The sequence below is a fragment of the Carassius carassius genome, chromosome 14, assembly GCF_963082965.1.
Source record: "Carassius carassius chromosome 14, fCarCar2.1, whole genome shotgun sequence".
NCBI classification, from domain to species: domain Eukaryota; kingdom Metazoa; phylum Chordata; class Actinopteri; order Cypriniformes; family Cyprinidae; genus Carassius; species Carassius carassius.
In genome coordinates, this window is record NC_081768.1 from 19,689,398 (window position 1) to 19,713,490 (window position 24,093).

Here is a 24,093-nt window from a genome sequence, read left to right on the forward strand (position 1 = left end):
ACAATGGAAATGCATTCTAAATGGTTTATGATTTAGTACCAGACCTACATACCCATGAACAAATAACTTCCACATAATGTGTTATGCAAGACAAAATGCATTGAAACGAGAGACTAGTGTTTGTCTGGCTTTTAATGTCGAGCGGAAGTGCGGATCAGCTGATGCTGGAGAGCCATCTTCATCTTCCCGAGCAGAGCAGAGGAGAGGAGAGGAGGGGGGACAGGACAGAGAGAACAGGGGGATCTCGACTCCAAATTGTCGGCTTAAAAAGACATTTTGGATCCAGAGAGCGCTGGCTGCTCGGAAACGAGAGAGGACTAGAAGAGAACCGGCCGGTGGCACATGAAGACAAGCGGATGACAAGCGTTTACACAAAGGAGAAGACAGACGAGACAGCTAGAGGTGGCAGAAAAACAATTTATTATGTTTCCCACGGATGGACGTTTGTCTTGGTCGAGGGGTCAAATCGGCATTTTAGTCGTCTGAGTTTCCTGTAAACCCACAAAGAGGCACAATGTTGAGATAAAAGCACTGTCGAGTCGTTTGTTTTAGTGGATCGACGAGACTCGTAGGGACCAAGGCTTTTGTGCCAAAACATCAAAACAGCGTTATTCCGTCTAGATATTTGTTAGGACACAAGCACAGCTCGTGTCAGCGCTTATTTTGACAGTTTTTGAAGTGTTTGGGATTTCGGGCTAGCCGGAAAGCTAGCAGGCTAGCCGACTAGCCTTTCGGAGTTAGCAGCGCTACCTCGATCGAAATAAAAACAAAAACAACCGTACCGGGGTTGTTTAAGGTTAACACAGGTTTACTATTGTGACATGGCCTTGTTTAAGAGGAATAAACTCGCGGAGGGTCATTAGGTGTACTTGGGGAGCTGGTCTTTCTTCAGAGCTCTCTTGTTTCGTTAACCGTAGAGCAGCTGTGGGACTCGAGGCTCAGCTGACAGGACAAACACAGGAGAGGGGGTTTAAATCAACATTTTAGTGAAACAAAAAAACCTCATGCTTGCTAAAACGCCTTGAACTTTACTAACCGAGTCACTACAGTTGCTGTCAATACACCACTTGCTATGTAGTTTGAAAACTTAGGGGCAGTCAGACTACTGGAGAGGGGCTTATTGATTTCAAAATCTTATTTAATAAGATTTAAACCTCAACAAATGTCTGAAAATATATTTCTGGAGTGTTTTTGTCATGTAAGTTCACACTTGACAATGTAAGAGAACACTTATTTAGGTTTAAGTAATTGAGACGTGTATAAGTTTATGAAATTTAGCTATGGGTTTTGACTTTTCTTCCTGAGTGTCTCCAGCTGTTGGGGTCTAAAAGCATGGATTAACTTCACTTAACTGCAGCACAGTCATGTGCAAATCCTCCATCTGACACCCTAAATACATATTTTCAGGAAACACAGGTTTTCTTGCGGGACTTTGCAGGGCCCCTCACAGTGTTTGGGTTGAGAGTGAGTTTCCCCTCCCCCTGAGCGAGTGTCACTCTCTCAAAACAACAGAAGCGCCGAGGCACGTTCAGTCGAGGCGTTCAGGTCTCCACACAGCGTATGTGATGGAACTGATGTTCGCTGAGTGGGAAGAAGGAGAGAGGTTCTCCTTTGAAGATTCGGACCGTTTTGAGGAGGACTCGCTGTGCTCATTCATATCAGAGGCGGAAAGTCTCTGCCAGAACTGGAGAGGATGGAGGAAGCAGTCTGCCGGCCCAAATTCACCCACTGTGAAGATTAAAGGTAATGGAAGATTGTCTTCATGTGCTGTGAAGTGTTTTATGTGCTGTCATTGTAATGTGAGCACACCGTGCCTTGGCATGGCTGCACCTTTGACCTCAGGTTGTATTTTTAACTTATGGGCAACAATGTCATGTGACCTGCATGTTTAATTAAAACTACCATGTTTAACTGTTCTTCCATATGTGGGCCTATGTGGATAAATTAGTTAACCTTGTACTGGAGGTATAGGTTTACCTGTTTCGGTACGAGCTGCATAAGTGGCGACACAAGTCATATATTTCATTATTATAATATATAATTTATATGCAACTTCATATATTTGCACTATTCTCTATGACAAGGTTCAATAGTGTAAATGGCTCTTGGATGTCATGGCAACTAAAACCACTTACATCACTTTCATAAACTATTTGGCAAATTGGTTTGCATCTGTCAGTGAATGGTTTTGTTGCAATGGTTTTGCAAAGTGAGTCCATATTGACTGTTGCAGACATGATGGTTATTTATTTGTAAAATATGAATTAAGGTAAAATGGTTTCTTTAAAATGCACATCATCCATTAACTAATTGCAGAATAATAGAGAAGTTGCTTTAAAAGTATTTGAGAGATCAGGAAATACCAAAAGTGATTGAAATTAATCAGTAATGGAGACCCATTTTGCTTTAAGTCCTTAAATTATTGATATATTTGTAACTAGAATGTGTCATTGCATCTGCATTCATTAACTTTTTCTTTCATAAAATACATTTTCAGTGTGAATCAATTTTGACTTGAACGTCACAGGTGAGTAAAATGTCTTAGGAGGGCAAAAGTAATGTTGCAAATGAAAATTCAGTCATTTACTCGCCCTCATATTGCTCCAAACATGACTTATTTCCTTCTGCCAAACACAAAGGAAGTATTTATTTTTTGTCCAAACCATGAAAGTCAATGGGATCCAGTGTTGTTTTAAACTCAATGTTGTTCAAACTAACTTTTAGTTCATTTTTAACTTAAATTTCTCAGTATGGAAATTATTCTTTTGCAGTGTCCTTCAGTTTCATTCCTCTGTAAGCTGTAAGTCTAGAACTCGGATATTACCGTACAACTGTGATGTGTTAAAATGATGTTTGAAACAACTTTGATCAGTCACTCCATATTACTGCAAGTTCTTTAAGCTGCTGAAACTCCGGCCCACCAAAAGCCCCGCGCTGTGCATGTGTATAGAGAGAGTTGTCAGTCGTGAAGATCTGTGAGCGGAGTGTGTAGCATTTGTTGGATGAGTTGAGGGAGTTTGGAAAGGGAGGCCTTGTGTGGTGTTTAGATTGAGAGCGAGTGCGTGTTGTGGGGGGTTGGGTGGAGTTAAGCAGCAGAGGGCTGTAAAAAGAGCTTTGTCTTGTGCAGGTCACTGCCTCAGAGCAGAGGATTGTGGTTAAACAAAAACAACAACAAAAACCCCCATTTGATCAATCTGCATAATGCTGCTGATCTTGCACAGCCCAGTTTGAGACACCAAAGCCCCCCTTTTTTGTCCGAATCGGTTCTAAAAGTAAACCAGGGGTATTTCACGTGCCCGTTTTCTTGGCGCTGGAACTGAGGGAACACGATCGCTCCAACGTGGCTGTTTATATAGCACTCTGTGAGCCGGGTGTCTTTGTTCTCTGGTTGTTGGGCAGTGTGCGGTAGAGTTTGGAGCAGTGGGACGGCAGACCGCTCATGAGGGACTGTCTCACCTATTCACAGCCACGCAAAAGACAAAGCTGTCTCGCATCCTGTGTTAACTCCTCTTCTGTTGGTCACCATGGTTTAGTCACCCAGACCTGGCTATGATTCTGCCTTCTTATTCATTGGGATCTCACTCACACTTATACACAGCTTGTTGCTGAGCAGCTGTTGTTGGCAGCACCTTTAATGAGTCACCTGTCCCCTGTGAAGTCATTGTCTCTTTGACTCCCACTGGCTGTCTATAATGTACTCTTGCATCTGCTTGTGGTCTGGGTAATTCATCTCCAAAAGTAGTCTAGCGTCTAATCTTTTGACGGTTGGTTTTAGATTACGTGGGTGTCTGGTATTGGTTTGGTTTGCGTTTACTATTTGATGATCATGACTCTTATTTTAATGCTTTGCATGAGAGCCGAAATACCAGGTTGTAAGTAGATTGATAACAGTAATGGTAAAATATTAAGTATTTTGACGTTACTTGAAAGTTGCCCTTTATGGTTCAGGGTGCCTGGTTTAACCTTATATAAAACAATGCACAACCTGACTCATTTTTAGTAGAATGGTCAGACTTTGTGTAAATGGACAGTTTAGCTGATTTTACTTTAAAAGGACTGATATATATGGTGTGTTAAAAAAAAAAAAATCATCAAATTTAGGAGTTACTTGCACAATACTGGAAGTTCTTCTTGCTTTTGTTTTGCGAATGAAAAAAGTTTCAAATGTCAGAGCAGAAAAAAAAACATTTAGCATCTTCAAGCAACAAACTGATTTTTAATTCCTTAATTAATCTGTGTTCTTGAACAAATCAGTAAGATTTGGTGACTTGCTCACGGTCAATTAAGTTCCTGAATAAATCAGCATGTTTGAACGAGTCTGTTGAATGAAGGATTCTAGAGTGTGGATTTAGTGTTTGTTAAAGACACTGAGTTTTGGCATGTGTCAGACCTAGTACAGTCTTGAGCATGCACTTCCAAGAACACATATGTTGATATGGGGACAAGCCTGTAGAGACAGTCACTTGATTTGTACTTGAATGAGTCAGTGTATTTGAATTAACTGATTAATAAGTTAATTATTACATATTGTCTTTACAAAGGTGAAAACAAAATGCACTTGGAATTTGCAAGTTAATTTGTGACCTTCAAGTTTGTGTCCTTAATAGTTTATTATGTAGTAGAAACCCTCATATAAAAACACTAAGACACTTAAGGCTGTGCTATAACATTTGCTTAGTCCGATCTAAAGTTGGTAGTAAGCATTGACATGCATTGTGGTCATAATGTTGAAAAATGTAGCATGGCTTCATGTTAGATCTCCATAGTGTTATAGTGACAGTGTATCAATGCAGTGTCTCTACGGTGAATGTAATGTGAGATTCAGCTCAAAGGTGACCGAGTGCAGTGGATTACAGTCCCATTGCCTAAAGCTCTGTTATGGAAATGACCTCCTGATGTTGGTTTTCATTTCGGATGGATCTCACTAATATCTAATGAGAAGTATGTCACTACAGCCCTGCGGCTCAATGTAGAAAATAAAGTTTCATTAAATGCACAGAGTTCAGGCTGTAGGCACAAATATTCAGTTGCTCTTGAAGGAGTGTCTTTTAGTCTGAGTGTTTTTCATTCTTACAGCCTGGCCACTCTTATCATTGTCTGGAGGAAACTGGTAACTTGAATTCAGGACCCTGCAGGATACTTGAACTCCACCCCCCCTCAGTGGACAGCATTTAGTCTCTGTTTGGCAGCTGTCCTGTTTTCTCTCGGTTAAGCCTTGAGTGTATATGAACAGTCTAGTTTACAACAAAATAGGTTGCCTTGGGTCTTGAACCTCACTTCTCAGTTTTGTTCTCTCTGTTTCAGAATGAGTTGTTTGAACTGCAGCCATCTATGTGACTATTGTTCAGCTATTTGCCTGTAATGCCAAGTATTTTTGATTGTTTGATGAAGAGTGGCTGTGACCGGAAAGTAGTGATTTTATCACCCTACTGATCAAGGCCTGTTCACTCAAGCCTGAAAATTTGGTTCATTCGGTCTGGTTCTGGATTTATTGTCTGATATTCACTGTCGCTTGGCAAAATAGTCAGTTTTTGAGTGCCACCAAGTCATAATTTTATGTATCATTAACAAAAAAAAATTATGGGAAATAAATTTTAGTCAGAAATTGATTGTATATTTCACAAATAATTACAACAAAATGGCAAGTAACACACTGAAACAAACCTCAAATTTTTAAGAAGTACTGAAAGACTATTTTCTTGTAAAATTTAAGCTACAGTTTTCTACAGTAGAAAAATCTTCAGTACGAAAGCAAAAATCTTTTCTTTCAAAGGGAAAAGAGATAAGATCACCTCTCCTTAAAAGTAAATGTCACATTTACTGCATGGCTTTTTTAGTGTCTTTCTGAATAGGCACTTTGATAGCAATTCAGTCGAAAAAGTATTTGTCACACAGAACGTTTTTTGCACTTAATGTTTTTCTTGGTGTAAACACATCTTCTGACTGCTGCTGAATATACATCAATGCCATTAGTTTCAGTCTTTGAGAGTGTAGTTTGCCTGAAATGTAAACAGTGACTCCTATCACTTCTTTTCTTAGATGGACAAGTCATCCCTCTGGTGGAGCTGTCGGCCAAGCAGGTGGCGTTCCATATTCCATTTGAGGTGGTGGAAAAGGTCTATCCTCCGGTTCCTGAGCAGCTGCAATTGCGGATTGCCTACTGGAGCTTCCCAGAGAACGAGGAAGACATCAGGTGAACGTTTTGTAATAGCTAATACACTGCATGCATGATTAATAGGCACATTGATATTCTGATGAATTTGTTTTTCCAAGCACATTTTACCAATTCCAAACCACATCAATCTAAATAACTACTATTAATTTTGTATTTAATCATTTGTAAGTGATATATAATTGATATATAATATATCCTTAAGTTCAGGTGTGCAGAATTATTAGGCATGTTTTCTTTTACAGATAAAATGAGCCAAAAAAGAGGTTTAATTACAACTGAAAAGTCCAAAATTATTAAATCCCCATGAGAAATATTCAAGACTAATTCAATACAGAAATTGCATAGACATGACCATTGAACATCAAAATACTCACTGGGCACAGCAGTGTCAGAAAAAACAGATGGAAAGACACATGCAAAAGATTTAAGAATGAATGTGAATGATTAAGATGCCATCAAAGCCAAGATTTACTTCTAAATTCTTGTGATTACCTTTACGATTAAACCAGCGAGATACCAGAATGCCCTTTAAGATTAAGTTGAATCCTTTGTTTTATATCTTTCTTCTCTCTGTCCTTGCAGATTGTACTCCTGTTTGGCCAATGGCAGCCCTGATGAGTTCCAGCGTGGCGAGCAGCTCTATAGAGTGAGGGCTGTGAAAGACCCTCTGCAGATAGGTGAGAAGTCAAAGACATCCCATTCACCATGCCACAAGAGCTGTGTTTTTGAGGAGAAGCTTCTGAAAGTTGCATTGCTGTTTTAAACACTTCTAACATGAATTTTAAAATAGTTGTATAGGATGCAGATCTTAAAATAGCATTCAGAATAAGCCATTCTTGTGTTGAGTCATTTCTGCCCTGAGGTGCAGGTCTTCGGCTCTGATGCACTCTGTACATGTTAAGTGCCATGTTTTCATATGGCCTGAGAGAAAACCAGAGGCATGGCACATAAGTGTATGTGTGAGTGATTTGAGCTCAGGCTGTGAATGAATGCTGTTGTTGGAGGTAGTGGGCCATACAGCAGCAGCAGAGGGAAATCATGATGCAGCTGGAACTAGCAGCTGGAACCAAGCCTGAACTATCCTGTGCACATGCACCCACACCCTTCAGGGGTCTGCCTTCATGCTAATTCACAGTGTCGACAAAAGGATAAAACGTAACCTTAAACTGTCAGTTCTGTACTTTTTTTTTTTTTTTTTTTAAATAAATATTTTTGAAAGAAGTCTCTTATGTTCAACAAGGCTGTGTTTTTTGATCGAAAATACATTATACGTTATTTTAAAATAACAGTTTTCAGTGATGTATGTTGAAATTGAACATATTTCTGTGATGAAAAGTTAAATATTCAGCATCATTACTTCAGTCTTCAGTGTCACACGATTTTTCAGACTGAATAATTCTAACATGCTAATTTGCTACTCAAGAACCATTTCTTATCATTATCAGAATTAAAAACTGTTGTATTTCTGAATATTTTTGTGAAAACAGTTTTTTTGGAATTCTTTGCTGAATAATAATGATAAAAACAGCATTTATTTGAAATAGAAATATTTTGTAACAAATGTGTTTACTGTCACTTTTGATCAATTTAATGTGATTTTCATTTTTTTAAATAACAAAAATGTACTGAACCCAAACATATAAATGGAAGTGTATATTAGTGGGTATAGGTAATTTGCATATATTTTAAATGCATTTTTTTGTATGTTTATAAATGAGACATACAAAAAAAATTTGCATTGTATATTGTTGAAAATATATTGTTCACCTTGCTCTCTGGATATATCCATTGATATAGAATTTTGCATATCAAAGTAATTTTTTTAATTGTTTTTATGTCAAATATTTTTTTTTTGCTCAAGAATAGTCAAAATGCTTCAGGGAAAGATGTGTCAATAGTTTAAAAAAATAATAGTGAATTTGCTGTTTAACCTGTTAACTGTCACCCCGTCCCGTATACGGGACGCCTACGTTGACTATACTATATTACAATCAAATCTAATCTAATCCTGACAAACTATATATCGTTGGAAAGGTTCAAGACTCCCAAATATATATTTTTCCAATATTATTTGTTAAAAATTATGTAGGAAAAGTAATAGATTAATTTATGACAAGAGTGCACCCTCAGAAATCTACATTACAAAATGAGTTTTGACCTTTGTTTAAAAAAAAGACTTCCTCGTTGCCTTTTTCTCTATCATGTTTTAGAAATCATCAGAAGTTATATATCACTTGAAAACATAAAATCTCAAAATTCATCCTTTAAAAACCATTTTAAAATCAGACATTGCATTACCATGTAAATGGCACATCAAAATCATGTTACAAAATGTTTTCTGTCATGAATTATAAAAATTTAGGTTTGTATCATGCACATTCAAGTCTATCTTCAAAAACGTGAGTGACAGTTAAGGGTTTAATCATCTTGCCTTTTGAAAAGGTAAACATCCTTCATGTTTTGGTTGCATTTTGAACACTCTTACCTCCCTGGTTCCTCTGATTTATGCATATTGCTCACCACTTTCTGTTTACTGTATGCTAGCAAATTTTTAGGGGGGTAATGGTCTTGGTCAATTATATGATACTGCAAATTTCCTCCAAAACAAGAATAAAAATCCTAACTGCCCTGGCCAATCAGTGACCACTCACCGCCCTGACCTCCCAACTGCCCGTCAAGGCCAAATCTAAGGTTCTCACTCATTTCACTAGAGTGGAGCCAGAGCGGTCTGACACAGAAGGGCTGCACCTAAAAGGGAAGTGCTTCTAAAACTCTTCCCTTTGCACTTGGTTTAACTTCATAGTGAGAATACATTGCTGAATCTCCAAGGATCAGCCTTTACACAAACTGCCTGGCTGCTGCTGCAGGCTTATTTGTCTATCCAACAGAATTGCTGCATTGCCTGCTGCTGGGATATGAGTCAGGCAGACCCATTCAGTCACTTAATTGTTCATGGTGCATGTGAGCTAAATGATCAGTTTAGTGAGAGATTTCAGTGATGTATTTTACATCACTGTAAATGCAATCCAGTATTATATTCTTTCATGATGTGTAACTGGTGACAACCCAGTGACATTTGCAGTCATGATGTGCTTATTGGCCCAGGCAGTGATTCACTAAATTAAAGAAAGACACTGTTTTATACAAAGGTTTTTTTTTTTTTAAATCAAGATTGATTATTAAATTCTTTGTGCCTTTTGTTTTAGCCGGGACAGCTGACAGGAGAATGTGGGTCAGGAATAAAGGAATAGAAGGGTGCTTTTGGCACTAACAGGTAGACTGAAAGAAAAAAAGAGGCTGTTTAGTTGATTTGGCTTGAGGAGGCCTGTTGAATTTGGAAGAGGAGATATAAGCTGAAACTGCCCACCACCCCCACGTAAAAGCTTTTGGCCAACCCCATACACTCAACTCTCCACACACACACACACACACACACATTTGGACTCTTTCTTTCTCTCTCTCCATCTCAGATGTCTTTCATATCCTGTATGGTCTGTGTACAGTGCATTGCTGTTATATCATTCGTCCTTACAGTCAGCAAACTCCTTCAGACTTTTAAACATTGTTTCCCGATTTTTCCCCAAAACCTCCTTGCATTGGGTTCAAATATAATAATGTGTGCTCTTATTTTTGCTTGATTTATATAGCATGCAATTTTATTAGAAACTGCCTGTTTTCTAAATGATCATTCCAACAACAAAGGCAAAGTTTTCGCAGCTGTATTTCACAAACAGTTTTGTCCAGAGTGAAAGGAGAATGTGAACTAGTTTTGAATCGAAATGTGTTTCCGCAGACTGAAAGAGTTTTGCTTCTTTCTCAAACAGGTTTCCACCTTAGTGCCACAGTAGTGTCGCCCCAGGCTGGCCAATCAAAAGGAGCCTACAATGTAGCTGTAATGTTTGACCGCTGCCGCATCACTTCCTGCAGCTGCACCTGTGGAGCAGGAGCCAAATGGTGTGCCCACGTCGTGGCCCTCTGCCTCTTCAGAATTCACAATGTAAGCAATTTAAGATGTATATATATTATTTCCTCTGTTTAGAGATTAACATAATATCAGTAGCATATCAACTATTGCTCTGTATTTTTTTTTTTTAGCGATATTTGGATATTGCTTCATTTAGCCTAACTATGCTAACACTCATTTAAAGTTAATATTAAATATAATTAAATTTTTTGAAAATCTGAAAAAAAAATATACATACATACATGCATACATACACACACACACACACACACACACACACACACACACAATTTCATATTATACATTTTTTAAATGTAGTACTAAATTGATTTCAAGTTTATTTTTATTTTTTGTTAATGTATTTTATAAAATAAAATGTAATTTTAATAAGTAATTCTTATCACACATATTTACTGTTTTTAATTTTTTTTTTGCATTTGATCCCTTATATTTCTTTTGAAGTAAACAATCTGCCATTGCTGTAAAAATTCCTTTACAATAAGACTGGAGTTTGGTTTGCTAGAGCTTAGAATAGAAAAGCATATTTTAATGTGCTTGTTTATGAACAGACACCGCAAATCTGTTTGAAGGGTAGTTGAAAAGTTTCCCTTAAGGTTCCTAAAATGAATGCATTAACAAAAACTAATTACTTAAGGCAAAAGTTCTCTGTGTCTCAGAACAACATATTATAGACATGCATTTTAATGTGCACAATGGCCTAGTTCAGATTGACATATCTTTGGGGAGGATTTCACATACAGCACATGCACGATCTGTCTCTAGGTTTCTATCTTTTCGGAGTGACCGTGGGCGTGAGAGCACTGAGAAGCTTTTGATTAGGTTTGATGCCTCCCTGTGGAGTCAGGAGGGTGGAGGGAAGGATCTGCACTGCTGTGATATCCCACCCCCCCGTAGGAGGGCCTGACACAGTCAGATAGACCCGGCGGCCCGGGCCGTGGGTGGTGTTTAGCATTTGCATGTGGGCTTCATCTTCTGTTTGCTGCCGTTGGGGGAAATTATAACAAACTTATTTTGCATAAACTTTTTCTTGCATGTTTAGTTTGGTTGTAAATAACAAATACACAGCTCTCCTGTTTGGTTTCTTGTAAATGATGCTAGAAATCCTCTGAATTTGTTAATGTTGATGTAAATTTGGAAAAAGAAAGAATACCAAGAATAAGACTCTTTAGGATGTGTCTTCAACATGACACTTGCCCATTTTTGTAGGATAGATGTCTCTTGGCAAATAGCTTTGAGAATGTATGACTTTAATGCAATTACACTTATTGTGCAGTCCTGTCTGTTGTGAACAGCTCAAGTGTTCATTCTGCTATTTTGAGTTGTATAAACTGTATATTCTTAGATCTGCTATGCTACGAGACATTTATCAGCCACACAGTAATTGCAATAAATCACTGACATTTTAAGATTAAATTTTGCTATAGCATGTCATCATTTGCTGCTTTGTGTGTTGAGGCCAGTGTTTAAGGAGGTCAACTATCATTTCCTCACATCACAACCTGAAGTTCAAATGCATCAAGTTTGACATTTAGCCCACCTACTCAACAGTATCACAGAGAGTGGTAAAGTATAGTGCATTCCTGCTTTTTTCTAAATCTTTAGTAGATAAAGACAAAAAGAAAGATACCTGCCATTAAACTGAAACAGACATACTATTGGATTATGATATTATATATTTAGTAGCAAGAAGGGCATGCACCGGTGATGAACTGTGTGTGTCAGTCATTTGGCCTCTAGTTCTTTATCATCAATGTGCCCTTTAACTATTTGAGTAAGCTTGTGTGGTTTTTTTCATGTGTGGTGAGCTGTCAGACTGTCCTCACAGCTAAACTTGCATCAGTACATCCCACCATCCAAATTGTGCTGCTAAAAACTGGTTGCAACTTGGATTAAAGTTTTAACTCTGTTATAAACATTATTAATGGTCCTAATCTTGACAAAAATGAACATAATGTCCCCTAAAATGTTTTGGAATAGTCACCACCAGAGTAATTGCAGAGCAACCCTTTGCTGGAATGTTGTCTTTGAGCTAATTTTAAAGACTTGATGCATGCATTTTTTTTTTTTTGGCAGCACTTTTCATATTTGCCGTTTAACTTGAATTGTCAAATATCACAAGAACCCAAACCTAAAACCATTTGCAATATCGCAGTGCCCACATTTTGTCAGGATGAACACTGCCATAATGGTCAATGGAAGAACTGGGTTTTGAACTTTCAAACTGGGTTTTGCAAGAGGGTGCTAGCGGCTCCCTGAAAAAAGCTAACACCTAGCAAATTTGACATTTGTGATTTATTTAGCTTTAAGGCTGTTTAGAAAAAAAATTAAATATTTATTGTAGTACAGACAATAAAAAAAAAAAAATATTTTTCACAACTTCGTAAATGTATAGATGTGTATGTTTGTATAGATGTGTATGTGTGTGTATATATATATATATTTAATTAATTAATTTATGCATTTAGCAGACGCTTTTATCCAAAGCGACTTACAGAGCATTCAGGCTATCAATTTTTACCTATCATGTGTTCCCAGGGACTGTCAATAAGCGTGACCGATACTCGAGCCAACTCTGCTCTATCTGTCCATTAGTAGTGGGAGTCAGATTGCCCCCTAGTGGATGGCTAAAAAGATTTGCTAACTCATATTCATAAATCCTCAAGGGAATGTCTCTGAATTAACTCATGCTCCAGGTGGGTGCTCCACAGGTTAAAAACCCCTGGTCTATACAAGGCCATTCTCCATCAATTGATCAGTTTGATCATGAGGCCTGCTCTAGGTCTAGAGTCTTGGTTGTTTCAAAATGCAGCAGAATTGCTTCCAAAAGATGTGAGGCTTGATTACCACAGGCTAACTTCACTCAAAGTATTGTAATATCTACAAGCAATATGAATACTCCTGAGCTATATTTCAACTGTCCCAGATAAGGGTATGATTACTTTTGCAATGGAATCATTTAAGTTTTTTATTTTTAATAAATTTGCAAAGATATTAAATACCAGTTTTTTTTGTTGCTTTGCCATTATGGTGTATAGTGTAGATCGATGTGGGAAAAAAAAACATTTAATGCAGTGTAACATAAGGCAGCAACTTAGCAAAATGTGAAAAATATAAAGGGGTATGAGTACTTTTTATAGGCACTATATATATATATATATATATATATATATATATATTACATAATATATATATATATATATATATATATATATATTACATAATATATATATTGCTGGGCAATGATAACAATTTTTAATTGCAATTAATCACATGATTTTTCTGTGATCAATTGCGATTAATCGCATTATGCACAAAATTCAATAATGAATGAAAAAGCAGTGTATGGTGCACTTTTTTTTTCCATTTAAAAGTACTGCTATATGAACAAAAGTGCAATAACATTTGGTTTCCAAACTTTAAACAAATAAGGTTTTTTTTTTTTTTTTTTTTTTTTAAAGCAATAATCCCTTTACATAGTAGCAGTTAAAATATTTATTGTAAGTCTCAACTTATACCAACCTACCAAAGCTATTTGCCACTGCCAGGGCATTAACATTTATATAGAAAATATTTCATAGTTTGTTACAGAAAAACAAGTTATGCTCAGAGTCCAGAGCCTCGAACATAACATTATAACAGGTGTCTTCTAAATAGAGACCTGCACAATAGCAACAGAGTGTGGTGTGGCATAACACTTGATTAACGAGTGCGGGTGGGTAGAGACTTTTGTGTGCGGGATGCGGGAGAATAAGAGTGTACTCACACTAGGCAATTTTAACCATGCCTGAGTGCATTTGACCCCCAAAGCCTGGTTCGTTTGACTAGTGTGATCGCTCTGTGCTGCACTCGGGCGAGGTTTGTTTAGCCATTCCTGGCTTGCCTAGAAGAAATGGGCTAGAGCGCGGTTCATTTGGGCTTGGGCACGATACGCATGTAGTGTCGGAGTGCTGAACTTCTGAGACATGCAGCTGAAGCATGATTGCATGAACATTTCTGAGTGGCAATAAAGCAGAGCCATGCAGAGACCTTTGAAGGGGCAGGTGCTCAAAGTAAAAAGGGGCACATGGAACATGGCTTTAAATATGGCTGTTCTCCTTGCTGATATATGTATCGAAATGGATGCTTCTGTATTGATACAGCAGCAAATGTTGTGACGCAGTTTTAAAAAAGAATTACAGAACAGAAAAGACCATTTTAAAAGGTGCCATAGAATGCATTGATACAACATATTAAATTATTCTCTGATGCAGAGTGTTTATGAAGTTTTATCTCAAAAAACCCCACAGATAGTTTTTTTTTTTTTATAGCTTGTTGAAATTGCCACTTTTAGGGTATGAGCCAAAAAGTTTTTTGTGTTGGTCCCCTTTAAATGAAAATGAGCTGCTGCTCCCACCTCCCTTTTCAGACCAGTGTGGAGCGTCAGTGTTGCCAAGGCTGCAATTTTCCCGCTGGGTTTAAGTGACCCCCAATAATGTGATATTTAGCCCCTAAAATGCAAATTTTACCAGGGTAATCCTTCCAAAAACATGTATTTCACCCCACCGGAATTAGATTTTTACTGGGGGATCCCCCTCAAAACGTGATTGGGCAATTTTTGATTAGCAATTGTGTGGATTTTGTGGTGAAAACCTGGCAACTCTGGCAGAGCTTCAAGAGCTTATACTCGCGGGCATACCACTGGTGTAACGGTTTAACTGGTGTTGACGGTTACTGACCTCACATTTCTTCCAAATGCAATTTTTTCTTAACTACCACATTCCTATTTACGACCATTCTGGTAGTACGTGAAGCAACATCAGTGAAAACAGGCATAGATAATGGTTACTTTAACAACATTACCCTTACAGTGAGCCAAGAAGCTCTTTTGGAAAACAAAATATGATGCCTGATGCTTACTTTGTCTGTAGTCTGGATGTTTGTGCACAAAGTGTTGGCATCGATCTCTCTTTCAGAAGCAATTTTTGCACTCCAACTCCAGCGCTGAACTGACCCTTGTTTGTTAGGCAGTCTGGTGTAAAATGTTAGCACAAATGTATAGGACATTTCAGTTTTTTTCTGGGACATTTCCTTTCGAAAATGAAAGTAAACCACCGTGGCTGCAGTGGTCTATGGAGACTCCTATGTTCGCTGGTGCATCCCAACACACGACACTTTTAATGGCTCTTTGGCGCTGACATTTTACCTCCAGCAGCTAACTGTTTATGAATTATTGGGAATATAAAACAATAAGCGGGTGGATTTTTACCATTATAGACTGGTTGTTTTCACACACTGCAGCCACACAACTGTGTTCCAACACCTTATAAAAGTGATTTTTGCATTTTATGGCAGCTTAAAAAATAATTATTTGGACCTCTTAATTACTCGAATTAGAAACTGAATATTATTATTAATAATAATAATTGAGTTTATAGGGTATGGTGGCTTTGCTGTTGTAAACAGTACTGTTACTGTTGTAGAAATTTTTTATTTGTCTTATTTAAAATAGAATTTATTCATTTTATGAATTATGATAATAAAAACAGGAATAATAAGTAAAGCCCGACCGATATATCAGTTTGCTGTTTTATATTATCGGCCGATATGAAACTTTTTTTTTTTACAGAACATATAACGCAGATAAAATGCTTGAAATTGTGTCATTACTTAGTTCAAGTTTTCAATTCAATTCAAGTTTATTTGTATAGCGCTTTCTACAATACAAATCGTTACAAAGCAACTTTACAGAAAATTATGTTTCTACAATATTTAGTAGTAGCTAGTAGTTTGTGCACGTTTGACAGGATTTTAGAAAAATAAAAATAATAATAATAATACAAGACGTAGTCAGCTAGATGATGAACTATCAATATTATTAATTAATAGTAATTATATGATGCAGTCACACATGTAGCAATAATTGTTAGTTGTGTTTGTTGATTCAAGGTTAGGATCATCTGGGGTCCTCTGAGGGTCAGCATCATCTCTTCTCAGGTGTTCTGGATCCAGACTGGAGCTTGTGTAAATCCTAGTTACCACGGGATGTAAATCCCGTGGCAAAACAGAGAAACAAAATAGAGACATCATTAGCATAGCTGCTGATCCAACAAAGTAAAATTAGTTTAACCCAAGCTAAAGAATAAAAATGCAGATGCAACTACACTCACAATTTAAGAGATACATTATTCGAATGCTTGGCGAAAGAGATGCGTTTTTAATCTAGATTTAAACAGAGAGAGTGTGTCTGAACCCCGAACATTATCAGGAAGGCTATTCCAGAGTTTGGGAGCCAAATGTGAAAAAGCTCTACCTCCTTTAGTGGACTTTGCTATCCTAGGAACTACCAAAAGTCCAGCGTTTTGTGACCTTAGGGTGCGTAATGGGTTGTAGCGTGGTAGAAGGCTAGTTAGGTACGCAGGAGCTAAACCATTTAGGGCCTTATAGGTAAGTAATGATAATTTGTAACTTAGTTTGTTTCAATTGTTTCCTTCTGGTGACCTGGATGAAATGCTTTATGTGGCAAGTGGGGCGGGGCCGAGGGACGTGGGAACAAGGAGGGAGGCCGGCAATGATTGGGAAATCAGTGACACCTGCGACCCACTGCCGGTCTCGAGTCCCACGTAGGAGATGGAAGGATATAAAACTGATGCGACGACAGTGAAGGACGAGAGAGGACCAGGCCTGGGCTTTTAGTTGTGTTTTGGTTTTTATTTTGTGCGCATCAGTCGTCCGTGAGGGGCTGATGTGCTGTTTTGTTTATTTTGTGATTATTAAAGTTTCATTTGATTGTCCGCCGGTTCCCGCCTCCTCCTTCCGGATGAATATGTGAAGGTTTGTATTATTACACTTTAATTCTTAAGTCTATGGAAAACCATTGAAAAATTTAAATGGCAAATCTCCATAACGGCACTGTGAAACTGCACCAAATTCGGGGGATCCCTTCAGCTCGAGGAACCCTCTTGAATGCAGTTGTGTAGGTCTAGAGGTCCTCTTTTGAACGAATCCACCGCCGCATTGATAGCCCCTGGGGTTTGGGAGTTCCGGGTGGTTAAATTTGCGGTCCGGCACCGACCGATCTAGCAATCACAGGGGGATACCGACGCGTGGAGAGTGGCGTTTCGAGAGGGCTCCTCGAGCTGAAGGGATCACCCGAATTTGGTGGAGATCCACCGGCGCATTCCCGAAATAGTGACACCAGTCAACATTTTCACTTCAGTAAGGAGGTTTCTTGTTCAGGCAGCATTCAAGCATATAGTCTTATTCCACTTTAAGTGCCCTGTGAAGTGGACTTCACATGAAATTCTGCTCCATGATTCCAAATGAAATTCCACCAGGATTCCAGTTCCAAGGGAATAATGTACGTTACATTCAGAGAGCAATTCAAGTGCATGAGACATGAATTTAGATTTTATTTATTTACAGAAGTATATTATATCACACTTTTCTAGTAAGTTTCGTCTGTGTGTAAAGACAAATGAGCACAAATCCGTGAATGAATGTTCCAAAGTGAAATAAGCTAAACTCAAAATAAGGAGATGTGAACATCATGGAGCACTGAATTCTCTCATGCAGTGCACGTTTCATTCATACTCTTAAGTCAGAGGGCGCTCTCTTGCAGAAAGTCCAAAACAATCTCATAGAAGTAAAAACTTAGGGGAAATCCCTAATATGGACAAAAGCGTCCGGCTATTGCTATAGCTGAGCTGAATAAAAAGCAGAAACATTTTTACTGATGAAATGTGAAAACAGTAAAACCACGATTGTGAAAATGTGGTGGTTTGTGTGTTTTTCAAGTTATCTCGAGGTAATAAATAACCTAAACTATATGAGCAATGCAGTACTGATTGACACATAATTTAGTACAGAAACGTATTAGTCTTTTTAAACTGATAATGATATCGAAAAAAAAAAAAAAAATCTATATATTATGGTCCCTTGCTGCAGCTAACGTTAGTTCCACAGATGACACACATCAATATAAACAACAGCTTTATATGCCCTTCATGTCGTTCTTGTATAATAAAAATTAATGTAAGCACACCGCTCTGCTGAGAACTCTACTTACCGGCAGCTGCGCATGTGTAGTGTGCTATATTACTAACATGAGGGATTGTCCGGTATGAGATCATCAGGTGAAAGGTCATCATGTGGATCGTTTTATTTATGGCTAAATTATTATTCATTAATTTTACTAATAGTTGGAATAGGACGGCCATCACAAAAGGGTGTTTAATTACAAAAAATAAAAAATGCCTTGACAAAAGGGTACTTTGGCTACCAAGGGTAAAAGGGGCAGCTCAAGCACCCACCACCCCACCATTATTCAATTAATGCATTAAATGGTAAATGGACTGCATTTATATAGCGCTTTCAACAGACCACATGGCCATCCAAAGCGCTTTACAATTTGCCTCACATTCACCCATTCACACACTCATTCACACACCGACTGCGGTGTCAGCCATTCAAGGCGCCATCCAGCTTGTCGGGAGCAGCTGGGGTTAGGTGTCTTGCTCAGGGACACCTTGACACTCGGTCAGGTGGAGCTGGGGATTGAACCACCAACCTTCCGGTTTGTAGACAGCCTACATGAACCACTGAGCCACTGCCGCCCCCATATAACGCGTTAACTTGCCCAACCCAATATATATAGGCCCCATGTTTTTTGCTGTACTAATACCAGCGGTTGACTTCACATTGCTTTCATATGCAATAATAACTCCCACTTCCCTATTCATGATCATACTGATAGCACGTGAAGGCAGCATCAGTGAAAACAGATTAACAATGGTAGCTTTAGCAACATTAGCCTTACAGAGTGCCAAGAAGCTCTTCTAGAAGGTAATTTGGAAAACTGACACACTATACTTACTTAGGGCTGCACAAGTAACTGATTTTCTAATCGCAATTACAATTATAACTTTTTTTTTTTAACAGAAATAACTTTTAAAAATAATAACGTATAACTGCACAAAGATATTATCAGTGAGCAGAGCACAGTGTCACAAAAAAAGTAATTTTACCAGCTTTTTACTCAGCCATACTGGGGTGTTGTCCAGGAATCCTAAACGTTTCCGTCCTCTTTATCCTCCTCAGTGTAGTTCTTCAGTTCCATCCTTCATCCACCCTGACCCCCCCCCCCCCTCCCATCCTCCTTCTTCCAGACATGGCAACACATTTCACTCCAGTAGCTCACAATGCTGCCCCCACGGGATGCTCTGCATTCTCTTTAATAACATCACTGTGAGCTAAAGAGAGAATTAGATCTGATCGGCTCAAAGCATGTCTATCTGGAGCTCATATATTATGTATGGGCCATTTGCCAATGAGGGGTTTTCTGCTCATTCTGGAGGAGAGTACCAGGTGATGGCACACTGGGACAGCCACCTGAAGGCATCAAAGCCTCCAGACACATTAGAAATGCACAGAGTGTTTGCTAATGAGCAGCCTGCTCCTGGTTTAGTTCGCTCTAGTGAGTGGGAGTTAAAGCACTTGATTTCAGTAATACATGTCAGCCAATGTCAACCTCAAATATTAGTGACTCTTGGCATGTGTTTGTTTGTAGGCTTCTGCTGTGTGTCTTCGAGCACCGGTGTCAGAGTCCCTGTCCAGATTACAGCGGGATCAACTCCAGAAGTTTGCACAATACCTCATCAGTGAACTCCCACAGCAGGTGAGATATGCATTATTTATTAGTTTTTATAAATTGTAGAGATGGCCTCATGCTCATGGCTTTTCTGGGCTCCTAAGTTTCTTTGCACAGCTCTAAATAACTGTGATGAAGTGCACACAGTAGCCTCATTGTCCTTATTAGGGTGTGACGGCTCAAATTTCTCACAGTTTGGTTTGTGTCATGGTCTCTTTGGTCATGGCTTTGGTGTGGTTCCGTAAACACTGAGGCAGATAAAATATTTACTTTATTTTTAATTACTCATGCATTAAATGCGATAACTTTAACGTGTTGTTGATTGATGACAAATATGATGCAGGGCAACAAACTTCAGTTTTAAGTTTTCTCATATTTACATCTACTAGTATCTAATATCACACAAGCAATAGGCTAATTGCAAATGTGATACTGATCTTATACAACAGTTCAATAAATACAAAGTTAATATTGTATTATTTTAGACAGTGTTGTGTATTTTGCTCAATTTTGCCAATGTAAATATAAGGACAAAGCATAGCTGTTCACCTCCGAGCAGCAACGCTACATTTAATTTCTTAATCTTACTTCACTACTGAATGAATCAACCATTTGAATGAATCAAATGAATGAATAAATGACTCGATGACTAAATCATTAAGCAATTACCACCACCTACTGGCAGTACTGGAATATTATTATTTTATAATAATATTATAAATAATAATATTATTTAGAGTATCATTTCATGTATAATTAATTTCATATTTCCACAGAAGTAATAATAATAAAAATGATTAAAGGTATAGTTTACCCACCCCAAAATTTAAATTTAGTCATTTACTTACCCTCATGGTGTAAAAGAGTGTTTTATGTTGAATTTGTGATTAATTAGATTAAAAATTGTAATTGCTTACCAGCCCACAAGTTACACAAGGTGTTATTTAATAAATTACTAAAATATTATTAAATAAAAATATTTAATGATTATAATAATAATAATGATGATGGTGATTATAAAAAATATTTAAAAACATTTTTTTTAATGTTTTTCTATTAGATATGTGATATGTAAATGTTTAATAGTCTATTGATAGAATCTCAATTCCTTTTCTTCAGTACCACATTTTTCTTTCTTCTTTATGATTTGTCTCTAATGATAAATTAATTTCTGGTGTGATTCTTTGTGATTCGCTGTTTTGTATCTGCAGATATTGCCGACAGCTCAGCGTCTTTTAGACGAGCTTCTGTCCTCCCAGTCTACTGCTATTAACACCGTGTGTGGAGCCCCGGGTATGGAATGACCTACAAACCACAATTAATCAATTCTTAATATCTCATTCTCTGTGAACCTTGTAAATCCTAATTTTTATTTTCTAACAATTGGTACAATAGATCCTACTGCTGGCCCTTCGGCGTCTGACCAGAGCACCTGGTATCTAGATGAGTCCACCCTCAGTGACAACATAAAGAAGACCTTGCACAAGTTCTGTGGCCCGTCACCTGTTGTGTTTAGGTAAAAACATCCGGTCTGGTTCTACCTATATTGTTATGAAAAAGTTTCCCAATCAAGCATACATTCCCCGTTGGGTGCTTTTTCACAGATTTTGCTTTGTTAAACCTATAAAACAAATTTTCACTTGAAAATGAAAAACAAACTCAAATTTGTAATGGCTTAATACATTTGGTTACTTTTCTTTTTCTTTAAAGAGGAAACAGCATAAGTTGTTTTTTTGTTTTTTTTGCATTTGTGTGAATGATGATGAACAACAAACAGATGGACGAGCAACAGACACAAACTAACTGTTGTTTTTGTCACTTGTTGTTCTCAGTGATGTGAACTCCATGTACCTGTCATCCACTGAGCCTCCGGCAGCTGCTGAATGGGCTTGTTTGCTGAGGCCCCTGCGAGGTAGAGAGCCAGAGGGCATCTGGAACCTTCTGTCAATCGTCAGAGAGATGTTTAAGAGGAGAGACACCAACGCTGCGCCTCTGTTAGAAATCCTCACTGAACAGTGTCTCACCCATGAACAGGTACAATCCTGACTTGGCCACACTTCTCACACCGGGGTGACAGATTCATGTGTTAAAAATTGCATCATCCTGATGCAAAACCCCTCCACATTTGTGCCTGCATTTAAACAATAGCAAATTCATAGGAATATCTACAGCCAAACATTTGTGAACACCTTAAGAGTCAGATTTACTATCAGCTTGCGCCAGTGCAAACCCTCATTTGGGGTTAAAAACACATTGGGAAATTAGCGCTGAAAAGGTGTGGACACAGTTATTTTCCCTTTCGATCTGTAAATTTATAGGAGGAGAATATAGGTTTATTTTGGGGAAATTATATAATATCCTTTTATGAAATATATTCTAGTATATTTACTATGGCATGTAAACTTTTATCTTTTTGCTAATTTTTAAATAATGTTCAGTATCGATCCATGTGTTTGTTTTTTTTAATAATTTTTTTATTAGACTCAGTTTTATTTTTGACTGTATCTGATTAATATTTGTTTGGATAATCTGACTTCTGTTCTGTAAGTCTACTGTTCTCTCTGTATTTCCTCCAGATCATTGGCTGGTGGTATAGTGTGAGGACTTCCGCCTCTCACAGCAGTGCTAGTGGGCACACAGGTCGCAGTAATGGCCAGACAGAGGTTGCAGCACATGCGTGTGCCAGCATGTGTGATGAAATGGTTGTCTTATGGAGACTGGCAGTACTAGACCCCACCATGAGTCCCCAGAGGTGAGCAAGTTGGTAGAGCTGGTTAGGCTCTAAAGAACTTGTGATTCATATTTGATCTATAATACTTAAATAGAGTTTTGGCTGTGTTTCTAAACACTTGGGAAAGGTAATGTTCTTTCGCTTGTCTCTTTGTGACTCTTCAGGCGTTTGGAAGTTGCTGCCCAGCTAAAGCAGTGGCATCTGAAGGTAATCGAGATTGTGAAACGGGGTCAGCACCGCAAGTCTCTTGACAAACTCTTCCAGGGCTTTAAACCAGCTGTGGAGTGCTGCTACTTCAACTGGGAAGTGGCCTACCCTTTACCTGGCATCACCTATTGCAATGCAGATAAGAAAAATGCCTCATTTTGTTGGGCCAGGATGGTGCAGCAGCAGAGGGGTGCTAAAGCTGGGAGCAGTGGGGAACCAGGAGAAGGAGCTCGCTGTGGAACGTCTGAAGGTACTTCCTCTGAACACAAGTCACGGAGCAGCTCCCATCTTTCCCAACAGGAGGTGGCTGTCCGGCCTAAGGAGACCATTGTGTGCAAGAGGAAAGGAATGATTTGTGTAGGTGGAAGGGTCTCTCTCCCGCTTCAGGAGGGAGGTAAAGGCAATTATAAAGCTAGTAGCTCCTCTCCATCAGCTGGTAGTAAGGCCAAGCTTGCACAGAGCAACAAGGGTTCGTGTGGAAGTTCGAGTGGCGTCAGCGGGAAGCACCCCAGCGCTAAACGGCGAACTAGCAGTGAGGATAGCTCTCTAGAACCTGATATGGCAGAGCTGAGTCTGGATGATGGCTCTAGCCTGGCACTTGGAGCGGAGGCCTCTAACACCTTTGATTTCCTTCCTCCTCCGCCAGAGATGCTGCCATCACCCAGCCCTCTTCTCCGAGAGCCGCTCAAATACAGTGGTTCTGCTTCAAAAGAGCGTGCTTTTGAGACAAAACGTGTGCTGCCCTCTGCTGCTGATGCCCATGCCTGCTCCATTGCAGCTCCAGTAGTGGCAGCTATGGAGAAAGAGGTGGAAGTGGAGGCAGATCTGGATGAGAACGGAGGAGACGAAGACCCCGTAGATGATACTCGGCCCTCTGCATCGATCCCCAGCAAGGATCAGCGGGGACGCAGAGAGGGAGATGGGAGCGGGACTTCAGGACCTCAAGCAGCTGAGGCAGCAGGAGCAGATGCTGTGGGTGAAGATGACTATCAAGCTTATTACCTTAGTGCTGCATCAGAAGAGGGAGCTGATAGAGGGGTTGCAGATGGCAACCATGAGGAAGAGCCTGACATCTTTGCTGGGATTAAACCTCTGGAGCAGGAGGGCAGGATGGAGGTGAGTGTTTTTTTTTAACACATTGTGCTGAATTAAAATTATTTATTTGAAAAAAAAAAAAATTGTGCTCCATTTGGTGACACAGGTGGTCTATTGTTTGCGTTAATTCAGCAAATTGTTTGTATAATGTTTCTATTAAAGGATGAGATGTAGGGATATGCCGGTATCAAATTTTCCTGTTGCGATTAATTGCTAATGCTTTTATCACAGTATACGGTATTATCATGGTATTGAAATTTTGTTTTAAACAAGTG

General features: G+C 38.7%; 1 protein-coding gene across 1 annotated transcript in view; it reads left to right on the plus strand.

Annotated features, from left to right (window-relative positions):
• Positions 1–1,285: 1,285 nt before the first annotated feature.
• zswim8 (zinc finger, SWIM-type containing 8) overlaps positions 1,286–24,093 on the plus strand; it is a 50,638-nt gene continuing 27,830 nt past the window's right edge. The window contains exons 1-10 of the mRNA XM_059566511.1: positions 1,286–1,743; positions 6,040–6,193; positions 6,758–6,852; positions 10,000–10,172; positions 19,705–19,812; positions 20,997–21,078; positions 21,181–21,301; positions 21,618–21,819; positions 22,362–22,537; positions 22,681–23,839. Of these exons, the coding sequence (XP_059422494.1) occupies positions 1,566–1,743; positions 6,040–6,193; positions 6,758–6,852; positions 10,000–10,172; positions 19,705–19,812; positions 20,997–21,078; positions 21,181–21,301; positions 21,618–21,819; positions 22,362–22,537; positions 22,681–23,839 (2,448 nt within the window). The 5' untranslated portion in view covers positions 1,286–1,565. The remainder of the gene's footprint in view (positions 1,744–6,039; positions 6,194–6,757; positions 6,853–9,999; positions 10,173–19,704; positions 19,813–20,996; positions 21,079–21,180; positions 21,302–21,617; positions 21,820–22,361; positions 22,538–22,680; positions 23,840–24,093) is intronic.